We start from the raw sequence: 12,192 nt of genomic DNA, 5'->3' as shown, positions 1-12,192 counted from the left end.
ATAAGTTTAATAAATATTAATAATAATAATAATAATAATTAAATTGTTTTAGTCAGCAAATGACTTAACAAGTTATTTTATTTTTTAATTATTTTCAATGTAATCTATTAATTAATAATTGTTAAAATTTTAAATGATTAGTAATAAAAAAATAAGTGCAAAACAATTTATCTTAAATCCTTAAATTGTCAATCAAAAAGTTTAATTCATTACATGCCGACTATGTGAACTCAGAAGATTTAAAGGTCATTCAGGGGTCTTGAGGTGAACATACCTCTCTATTTCTTACCCTAAGTTCTCTAAAAATATCCCGGTTAGAAACTAAAGTTGTATAGAGTAACAGAAAAGCGTCATATCTTTTTGCCATACAATTGATTTGATATTAATAACAAGCAAAAAGAGAGAGAGAGAGAGAGAAGAAAATAACAAAATATTATCAAAGAAGAGTGATATTGTATAAAATACAGAATGATAATAGATGTCACTCGTTAATGAAGTGTTCTCGAGATTCTTTGACTGAGAATATATCAATCACCTCTTTGGTATCAATCAATCCACGATATATAATTTTTTTTATCTTTGATACACGAGATATGAAATCGTTATAGAATGAACATGAGTTACATAAAGAATAATCGTTAGTTCGTTCGCATTATATTATTTTTATTATTATTATTTTTTTTTTTTTGTAATGTTTGGATTCTTTGGAGTATAAAAAAGTCAAGTAGATAGAGGTAAAAATATAATGCAAAGATGACGCCGAAAGTATGGTGTTGTATGTAATAGATCGATCGCAATTATTTTTCTACAAGTGTTCTCATCAGTTTGATAAGTGAGAGTTGCAGTCTCATGTTACTACTGTACTGAAAGGCAATGCTATTGAACTTAATCGTTAGCTAAAAGCAACGAATATATTTCAAATAAAATCCCAACTATTTTTCCCCATTTCTCTGAAATAAAATTAAAAGCATAATTTATAGATAAAAAAAAGGAAATGAAATAGAGATAATTATTTATTTTAATTATAGATTATTTATCGTAAAAACAGAAATAAATATCACTAAATAATAATTAATTAACACCTGTCAGTGTAGATTGATTTAGATGACAATAGAAATGTCAATGAAAAAATTCCTAGAATTCCTTGATAGTGACGTTGAGAATGAGTGTAACACCTTCTGTATGTGCTCACTAAGTTGAGTTTAACAATCCCGTATGACTTGATTCTATTCTAGATTCATAACTATTAATACTTAATGTCTGCGTTGTGAGCCAGAGTTCACATGTTCACTGTCTTATACCTCTTGAATCTTACTTTGTTATTTTTCTTTTCTTTCTATCTGTCTTTCTCTCACTTTATCTCTTTCGTTCTCTCATTTTACCATCAATGGGACATTCAGACTCTTGACGTAGCGAATTTATCAACGAGAAGAGTCTTACTATACTTTGTGTTTTAGAGGCCAATCACCTTTACGAGAATGTGAAAACAACATCATAAAATCATTCGAAAATTTGTTTAAACTAAAAGATATTAAGCCATAATTATAATCTCTTCAATGTTTACTTATCATTATTAATTGTCAAATTATTTTCATTGTTTCTCTTTATATTTGTAACAATTTATTAATAAGTCAACATCTAAAATTATGTTATTTATTCTTATTAAAAATATCATAAAAAAATATGATGCTTAATATAAGAGTGATTGTCGTTGATGCAGGGAGGAGAGAGGGGGGGGGGAATAAATTGAGGTAAAAATATTTGTAGATTCTGTTAAAAATAGGATTAAAGATAGACATTAGATGAGAAAGGAGCAATTAAAAATAAAAATAAGGATGAAAATGTCACAACAAATGAATATATGTTGAAAATAAGAGGATGAGTGAATAAGTAAAAACAGCTAAGCATAGTCAGACAGTTAAGTGTAAATCTCTCGTATAGTTCACGATGTAAATCGCTTATCGCATCGAGTTGTCCACTCGGTATAATTAGGTATGTAGGCAAACCTCACGCTTATGTGGATATACAACATAACAGCTTAAAGAAGGGTTAGCATTAGAAGAAGAGAAGGCAGAGAGGAGAAAAAGGGGGAAAATATGCGTACCCTCGTGCACATGCGTCTAACAAATGTATGTGTCTAATGGCGATGAGTACCACGAGTGGCGGGACAGGCTACCCAGAGTAGAATTAGGTTCTTCCGTTGTTTCTATTACAAAATACATGGCGTGATATTGCCAAGTAGCCCGCACACGCCCGCGGTTTATTATTGTGTCATCACAAGCCATATCTTAAGAATCAATTTATTACAACTATTTTACATTTAAATTCATTACAATTACACTACAAATTGTCCGCATTTTATCTTTTAAATCATTCGACTCGTTTTAGAAATTCATTCGAAAGTCAATTCACTCTTTTCATTATTTCAAGTAATTTCATTTTTTCATTAAACTTATTCATTTTATGGAATTATTATTTTTAATTTAATTCCTCTCTTACATAAACTCTTAAAGAGTTTTAAATTTTTTTATTTTCAGTCATAATTGCTAATTAAGTTAAGAATCAATGGAAGATGGAAATTAAAAATATGATTATATTAAAGGATTTTAATATTGATACTATTTTTATTCTTCAAGTATAATATATCTCATTCCAAGTGTATTAATAAATAACTCAAATTCCAAAATTCAATTTAAGAAAATATGTGTAAGGTAATGCGGGGTAAAACGGTTCCTATAAAGCTTTTGAAAACAATTCTTACACTGATATAAAAATATAAATGTTGTTGATTACATTATTACACTGCGATTCTCAAAAATTTGATATTTAAAAATAAAATACTCAAAGTGTTTAATAATTAAACATCTAAGTGTTTACAATGCCGAACATTATAAACAAAATATATTAAAATTCGTACCACTGTAAACACTTTAAGCGTTTACTTTCTAAACACTTTGAATAGCAGTGATAAGCAGAATATTCGAAATTTTGAAATTAAAAAATTCGTTTTCCCTGCAAATCCAAGTGCATTCTTGTTACACATTTAAACGTGTTAAATATGACGTCACCCAAAAATGACTACAATGTTAATCAAACGAGTGACGTCATATTTAACACGTTTAGATGTGTAACAAGAATGCACTTGGATTTGCAGTAATGACTCTAGATCTATTAACATTACAAATGATAATAATAATAAATAAGTGGCTGATGTTGTCAAGGTCAGCCTAGGGATTAAAAATTCCATTGCATTGAACTATTGATTAAAAAAGAACCTTTTAAAGAAAAGAGAAACATCGATTCGAGATAAATTATTTGATAAAAAAATATTGGATTTTTCTAACAGGAAAATAGGGTGTTGATGGTTAAGGGAAAAATAGATAATATTGACAAAAGGTTCTCATGTACACATAATCACGATGGATATAGACGTTAGTGAAGAGCCGGCTCACGTGAACAGCAGGAAGCTACCAATCGTCTTTAGCGATTATCTCTGGGGCCCTATATCCTATACTATTGCGTTAGCAGTGCATTACAGTGCGTGTGCATCATCAGGGACGGCGTTAAGTAGATTCGGTAGCGCTTCAACTAGACTATCTCTAGTTGTCGTCATCCTTGTACCAACATATCACGTTCTATTCACTGTTAATGCAAGCTACCAACGCTTAGTTCCCTTCCGCGATGCATTCAAACGGTTTCGTGTGTGGGTCGAAGGTTGTCAGTGAATGTTTCTCACTTCATATACACTTCATATAGGTATACACAGCGCATCATGCGACGGGGAGTAATCGTAACCTAGCAAACCGCACTAATACACATCATTAACATAAATGCTCCGCGATTCAACCCACGCGTAAATCTGTTTCACAAATCGTATGTGTCCGAGCGTTATGTCATTCGCAATTCTCATGAGCTATATATCTCGACTATTTTTACCAATTACTACTAAGTCATTAAATGCATATATTTTAAAACTAATAAGATTTTTATCTCTGTTTATTTTTTTCTCATAGAAATATTCATTGAAACATTCATTCACTGGTTTTTATTTTTTTTATTCAATATATTGTCATTGTTAATACCTCTAGTCTGCGTGACATGACTGAGGTATTCATGGATACATAACACTATTAATATTTTCTTGGAAATATTTTCTGTTTACAATAACTATTTATTTACGTTTAAAATAAAAAATATTTTATTTTAAAAAAAAAATATTTACAAATTATTAAATTTTTTTTTTTTTGTTTATTAAAAAGAATTTATTTAAAATTTTCCTTATTTATCTTTGTTAGTTTTATTTTTTCCTGTAATATGAATTTAAATATAATTATATTTACTGTAAAAAATGATAAAAATTAAATAGTAATAATAAGTGTATAATTTTCTTAGTATAGTGTAATATGATGATGGTTTTTCAAAGGTTATAAAAAAAATTATTTTAGAAGATAATAAAAAACAAAACATGCTTATCATACTTTTATAAAGCATGATAACAAATAAGAACAAGACACGATAGATAAGACTAGTTTTTTTAACTTTTGTGGACAAACTGTTTTGTCTTATTTTTTTATTGTATTTAATTTCATTTACTTATATAAGATAATAATTTTTTCCTTGGAATTGACAAATTCACTTCATTTAATCAATTGGAATTTCTAGCACTATTATGATTAGCTCTATTCTTCTTTTTAACATTCTTTTTAAGATATATTTAATAAATTGGTATTTTAATTATGTCATTATTATTTTTTTATGATGAATAAATGATGTATATAATGAATTAATCAATAAATGATGGTTAATATGAAAGAACAAAAAGTAAAATGTAAGAATGAACAAGATGATTGGAATCTCAGAGACAATTCAAGCATGAACAGTGTTGACAAACTGATAAGAGTTACCTGATGGCAACCGCAAGCACGAATAAGTCAGATTTTCTTACGTGATTTACCAGTAATTGTTTCTCTCTTTTACAATACACACAATACATTTGTCTTTATTTCTCTTCAATTACAAGTTTTATAATTACGAAATAATAAAGATATTCGTGGAATTAAAAAAAAAAATTCACAAGATTAGGTATTAAAGTCATTAACCTGTTGAGCTTGTAGTCTAAAAGGAAAAGAAAAACTAGTACTCATATTTTAGTGATAAAAATACCTGCGCGACATGAATTCAATGTATCAATAACAATCAATAGCGAAACAATAAAAATGATCGTATGTTGTTTAAATTGATATCAATTCATATTTTAATGAAGTACGTATTGTGTTTTGACAGTAAAAAAATTCTCTTTTTTCAGTGTAAAAAGGAAAAAAGATATTTATTTAGAATGGAGATACGAAAGGCATGAGGGTGAGAAAAAAAAGAAGAGGACACAGTGTGAGTTTTGTTCTGGAATAATCTGCAAATGCACTTTAACCCTGTCCATATGGAGGCACAAACAAAGAAAGGAAACATTCAAGTATCGAGTATGCAAAGCCATCGAGCTGTCGAAAGGGTAGAATAGGGATAAAACGAAAGAATGGAATGCGTCGGTTCGATTTGTGTCTGATAGGAATTAATAATCAACCGCCTTAAAATTTTATCTTTTTTTTTTCAACTCAAATACACGAAAAAAAAAAATTTTATATTTTTTTTAACAGTAAATTCCAACAGTGATAATTTCTCGAGACTCAATTTAAAGTTCAGTTTTAACTTCCAAATCTTTCTTTAATGTTCCAATTGCCGCCTGTAATTTAATTCCATTTTGGGAATCATCAACCTCATTGATGATTTTCATCTAAAAATCTTATTTTGGTCATCAATGTCATCATAAATCTTTGTAACATTGTTTGTATGGCATTGATACATTTTTAGGGTGCAAAATAAGTTTTAAAAGATCCATTTTTAACCTCAACTTTGTTAAAGCGAACGAAACAACGAAATTAGAGTTGAAAATAGGCTTAGATAATATGTATGATGAAAAAAATATTTTAAATTCTGTCTCGGGTTATAATAATGATTAATAAATAATTAACGATAATTTAATATTGACAGTTGATGATAAGTTTACAGTGTGATATGAAATATGAATGAAAAACAATGATGATAATGATGGAAAAAGTTAGCTATTTGGTAGCATAAAAGGGGAAATTTTAATTGAATGTAAGACAAACAATTAATTTCAGGAGAGCTGAGGGAATTGAAGTATAAAGGGTTATATTGACAATTTGGGCGTTATCGCGTAGCCTGCAATCATGATTATAAATTAATGCAGCGTATTGGCATCGATAGCAAATGAACGTTTGGTTCTGGCGCGTGTTACAGGTTTGAGTACAGCATAACACATTCTATACGGAGTCATAGATCGGCAAATCATCGAATCCAAGCGGCATTCGACAACGTAACAAGTCAACTCACTACTGTAATGTAGAGAACCTTCATCTCTCTCTCACTCTTTACCTCTATCCCTCGTATTCCATGTCATTATGTATACTCTGGATATTATACTTGCTGAGGTCCCAATTGCCTCAATGCCCTGTTTCTATTGACAAGCATTTCGAGCGTACATTTATGTGCAATCTCTGATGCATCGTTTCAAACCACAATGCTTAATTTACCTCGACTGTATAGAACAGTATTATTTATAATTTCAATCATATTTTTCTAACAATCAATTATTATCAATAGAATAAAAAAATGATTATTTAATAAAATAAAAATATTTTAAATTGAAAATCCGCATGGGAATTGAACAAGGTAGACACGTAAATATAGACTTAAAAGAAAAAAAAATGGAGAAAATGAGAAAGAAAAGTTGGCAGGACATGAATAAGCCAACGGGAGTAGAGGTGTGGTCTTCCCGGGCATTCGAGAAAATCGCTCACTGCAAAAGGAAGATGGAGAACATGGTGCAGATAGAACAGAAGAGATAGAAAGGTATACACAGGATAGGAACACCAAGACGTGATTAATATAAAAGTGGGTGGAGCTTAAAGCCGGAAGTGGTCGAGATGCAGCGGCGCAGCAGCACCAGAGGCTTTCTATAACTAAGCAACCCCTTTCATGTACCCTCAACTGCGCTGTGGACACAAGGAAATGCGTCGGAGGAGACTTCAAGATGGTCCAGCGCAGCCACCACCTACTTCCCACACCGCTTCTAATGTTCAATATACATTCAATGCACTTTTCTTTCTACCAAATATTTATTTTAAATTAATTAATTGTTACGATGAGACCATTTTTGCAATCATTATCATTCCTTTGCATCATCAAGATTGCTGACAGCAGGAAAATAAGATACATTATTGGATCCCTGATGCAGTTTAGCAAAACTAATGTGTATTCCAACACCTAAGATGAAGTGGATCTTGACATGAACCAGTTCATTTAAAATCAAGCCCACAACTATGCTAATTTATTGGAGATGTTGTTCTGATAAGAATTCTTGGAAATAAAAATAGATATAAAGTAATATATAAAAGAGTTGATTGGAATTGAAAAAAAATCAAACTCAAGATAGAAAGAGGGAGAGAAACATCACATCAAATAATAAGAGGGATGATGAGGGTGAACAGGAGAACAGTTCTCCCTCTTCATTCACTTCTTTAACGCCCACTAAGTTGGCTAGGACCGCCTTCGTCTCCATGCTGTACCACCTACTAAACTACCCTGGAATTCTCAGACTTTTCAGACCACCCACACATTTTTTTCACCCCTTTACACCGCCTAAATTTCTCAGAATGCTTTTCAGAAAAAAAAAACTTTCTCTTTTTGAAATTCAAGTTATGTGCAGTATTTTACAATTCAAGTGCAATAGCCAACCTCTGCTGTCAATAAATTTACCATTTCACTTGGGTTTTCTATTGTTTAAATAATAGGATTGGTAAATTAGAGATTCATGTATCTATTAAGAGAAATCGATACCATCGACTTGATTCAATCATTGTGGCTGTTGAATTGATGATGCTTTAATTGTAAAATATCATCGAAAATGTATCCAATAAACTTAATGTTGAATCAAAACAAAAATAGCATTCAGAGTATCAGAATTTTCATCTCAATTAATTTAATGCATTTTCATTAACTGATTTATTAGTTATAACATTACAGTTTCCTGCTTGATATTCTTAAATTTAAAGTCAACTTCTTGGAAGGTATTTTTCGAGCTAAATGATGAATTAAAAAAAGATATCAACGTGAAAAACAATCATTCTTAAAGTAATATTTAGTAACAATAGTTATAATTAATAAGCTCAACATTTACGTCAGCCAATAATATAAAACAAGGAAATCTATTTATACAAAATGTAAGAATAGAACAACAAATAATTTCAAAAATATATATATCGAGCAAAATGTTCTAGAAAGGAAACAAAAATAAGTGACGGTAAGTGCAGACATGACAAGAGAAAAAATAAAATGAACAAAAAAGAGAGAAAGAGAGAAAGAGAGTGGCAGTAGTGATGCATCGGATTATTTAATGTCATACAAGTGCGATGGAATGCATAGATGCTGAAGATGATGATGATTCTACCTGGACGGGTCTCCAGCGTGGCTCCAACATATCCCGATTCCTGGACTCGTCAGCAGACGTAACTCGCTTGTCCGTAATTGAAGACTCTCAACACCTTTGTCAATTGTTGAATTATTTTATTCAATACTTTAATTAATAAACTTAGTCAAATAATCAAGTCTCTCTTTCTCTCTCTTTCTCTTTCTCCCACCCTTGAGCTTATCCTGTACCTCCCTCCCACCTCTTGCCTGCGCCGCGTGCGCCAGGCCACGTGTTTACGAGGGATGATGTCGATATCACTATTATATCAATTTACCAATTTTATCTTTTATTTTAATTTCAAATAAATCCCGTCCCTAATTTTCTCGTTTTTTTTTCTTTTTTTGTTTATTATCACGGCTGATGATTGATTTTATTTAGACTGGTTTTCAATAACTGACTCAACAGCTGTTTTTATTGTTGTTTATGCTTACGATCGAATATAGCGAAAGGGGGGGCGGGGGAAAAATGTGGCCGAGTGCGACTATAGCTCGCGCGCCGGTGGCTGCCGTCGCGACTCTGCAGCACCTCAAATTGTTCCACAACGAAAACCTTCGGATGGCGCGGCCACGCGGCTACTGAGTCGGCGCACTTTAACACTCTGCCGCACAACACATTGTCCTCCCTCCTTGTTTTACATCTACTTAAGCTTCACTCTTTGTCTTTCTTCAGCAAATCTCACAATCGTCATATTACTCTGAATTGCAACTAAATAAGAATATTTGTTGCATCAATCATTTTTTTTTTTCTAACGCTCAAAATAAAATGCTCATGTTACTTGAAAAATATCATCAAAACAATCATCATGTGCTCAGAAAATCATGGATAGTAAATGATGTATTTAAGGTAGTTCGATCGAGATTAATGTTTTCTTAGGATTTTTTTTTTTTTACTATATTAGAATTAAAGATTATTAGAAAATAAAACGTTTATTTTAATAAAAAAAAAAAATTGATTCACCGTTTAGAACTCGAGTTATTTGAGATCAAAGTTCACTCTTCTCTCCATTTAAACCAATGATAATTGACTACAAGATTAGGTTTTTTAACTTTCATTTGAAAACGGTTCTTTCAATTTTCGTAAAAATATTATAAAATGTAAATGCATTTATAACAAATATTCTGTCAAAAAAAGTTTTATCGTACCGTTCCTAAAAGAATAAATTATTATTAATAATTTTAGTCTAAACACTCATATAAAATAAGCATTAACCTTCTTTTTTGAATCTTTTTTTGTTTTTTTTTGGAATAATAGAAGACAAATTAATGAAGATGCAGAAAGCTAGTGTGTATACTTCATAAAAAAAATTAATTTTATTTCGAAGGGCCCTGGGTCTTTTTTTTTATATACGGCCCGGAGGAAAGAAATACCTTAATTAATTATTCAAAAAAAAAAAATAGTTGATTAATATTTAAAAAAATTGGATTTTAAAGTTGCTAAAGTAAGTGGCTTTTTAAGGCAGTACTGCTGGTTTTAGAATTCATGTTTTTAATTTAATGAAACTTGGTATATTGGTACATTATGATATTCTAATTGATCAGTTAAATTGTTGTAGGCTTGCAGAGAATTGGAAAAAAATTCCACAATCAATGGTGAAGGCAAAAATTGTTGAAGATTAATTTTTTTTTCATGAACTTAGGCAAATTTTTACTCAAGTTAAAAAAATATGAGAAAATATTAAGTGTAATAAAATTGAAAACATTATACAATAACGACAAAATAACATAATGATGCAAAGAATACATAATTTTACATCTCGTGGATACATGAAAATATTACTACTGATATTATGTTATAAATGTTCACGGAGAAAAATTTCTTAGGAAAATTCCCATGCTTTCTGATAATTTGCAGGCAATTCATCGGCTAAGTAAAAAAATATCAAATGCAGTAGAAAAAGTCCTATGCCAGTAAGGTAAAAATTACTGAGCTTCTGTCAAAAATTATCATATTCTTCTTAAAAATGACTAAGCATCATAAAATTTTTCGTAATTTGTTTTAGAAAAACTTCATTACTTGTCATTCCCGAGTCAAAAAATTGGGACTCATTTTGTCTTCAATTAGTCTTTAATCGAATTTCAATATATATTTGAGACTATAAGTCTAAAAAGTCTTATTTTATCCGCAGTTTTCCATTATTAAGACAATTTGAGACTTTTGAGAAGTGTAGATTTTTTTTAAATTTCACTTTGTCCTCAAAAAAGTCTCATTTTGTTGTTATTGAGGAAAAAATGAGTTCTGTTTGAAAATTGTTTGGTCCATTAAATGAGGACAGGATGAGATACATGAAACGTTATTGGGACTTTATTGAGTAAGCAAAATGAGTTTAAAAAAAGGCTGGTGTGACAAGAAACATTGAGGCCCATCTGAGACTAACTGGGACTTGGTTAATAAAGGCTTATGAGAACTAAATAAAACATTTGAGGTAAAGACATGTTAAATGAATACAAAATGAAGATAGTACAATCGAAAACATTGAGAATAAAATCAATTTAATATGATTGAAAATATTTAGGATAAAATGAGACTAGTGAAGATTCGATGTAAATAGGATTATGAAGACTAATTGAGACATTTAGAATAAAAGAATGTTTAAATCAGACCAAACTCAGTCTAAATAGTTTACTTCAAGATAAAACGAGTCTCAATTTTTTGACTCGGGTTTGCACTTACTTTATAGTGACAAGCATGGGCTTTTTTCTAAGAAAATTTCTCTGTGTTTGTAAATGTTTTCCAAAATTATAGAAAAATTTTAAAAAATATGGTAATGAATGATTTTTATGTCATCAAGAACTGCAGTTCTCTGCAGGCCTTCAAAAATTAAACTGATCAATTATGATGTTATAATACAGCAACATGCCAAGCTTTATTTAATTCTGAACGTGAATGCTAAAACCAAGAGTACTACTTTAAAGTAATTATTGTTTTGTTTAATGAATTGGAGGTGTTAGTTCATGTGAAATTAGTTAGATTGGAAATAAATGAAGAGATAAAATAAGAATGAATTGTTATGAAATGATTAAGTAAATAAAATGAAGTTTGGTCTTTATAGACACCTAGTTTCTGGATTGTAATACATTCGCGTCAAAGTTGATACTCTCCAGTTTCTCTCAGTATCTATTTGTTTGTTGTTACTTGTTGAGTTTTGGACAATACGATTGACCTGGTAAAGTGTTGCATAAAGTATCGATAACAAACCCCATCTCATCGGATGGTGTGAAAAGGATAGTTTCAGTCTCAGGCTGATACCAACAGGTATAACCAATTCAATGAACAACTTACACTACACAATGTACATGCATCATGCATTTGACGTCATTAGATTGTTTAATCAAACTTTGATTTTGTTCTATTTATTTATTTAAGACTTTGCTGCTATAACTTTATTGTTGCTCCAAATGCTTAAATAAATAAATAAATATTTTTTAATATTATTATTGTTCCATTTCTTTCTATCAACAAAGTAGAGTAATAATAATATTGATGGATAAATTAAATTCCTTTCTGATGATTAGATGCAATGATTATTTACAAAATAAATTATAGATGTATATTGATCGGTATGAAGGGTGTTTACCATCGCAAGAAACCATACGTATCAGATGCTATTTACCCAACACCTAAAGCAAACATGCACTACCCTCTTCCTCATC

At 30.2% G+C, this 12,192-nt stretch overlaps 1 protein-coding gene across 2 annotated transcripts in view; it reads right to left on the bottom strand.

The window, feature by feature from the left end:
* Window positions 1-9,100, bottom strand: part of FoxP (forkhead box P) — a 122,580-nt gene extending 113,480 nt beyond the window's left edge. For both annotated transcript variants that reach the window (XM_035083786.1, XM_035083784.1), the window contains exon 1: window positions 8,522-9,100. Coding sequence is in view for 1 of the 2 variants with exons in the window: in XM_035083784.1 (XP_034939675.1) it covers window positions 8,522-8,551 (30 nt within the window). In the remaining variant the exon portion in view is untranslated. The remainder of the gene's footprint in view (window positions 1-8,521) is intronic.
* Between the last annotated feature and the right edge of the window lie 3,092 nt (window positions 9,101-12,192).

Source organism: Chelonus insularis, unplaced genomic scaffold, assembly GCF_013357705.1.
Source record: "Chelonus insularis isolate UGA/USDA-ARS -01 unplaced genomic scaffold, ASM1335770v1 contig_36_pilon, whole genome shotgun sequence".
Lineage (NCBI taxonomy): Eukaryota > Metazoa > Arthropoda > Insecta > Hymenoptera > Braconidae > Chelonus > Chelonus insularis.
This window is presented reverse-complemented; position numbering and strand designations above follow the sequence as displayed.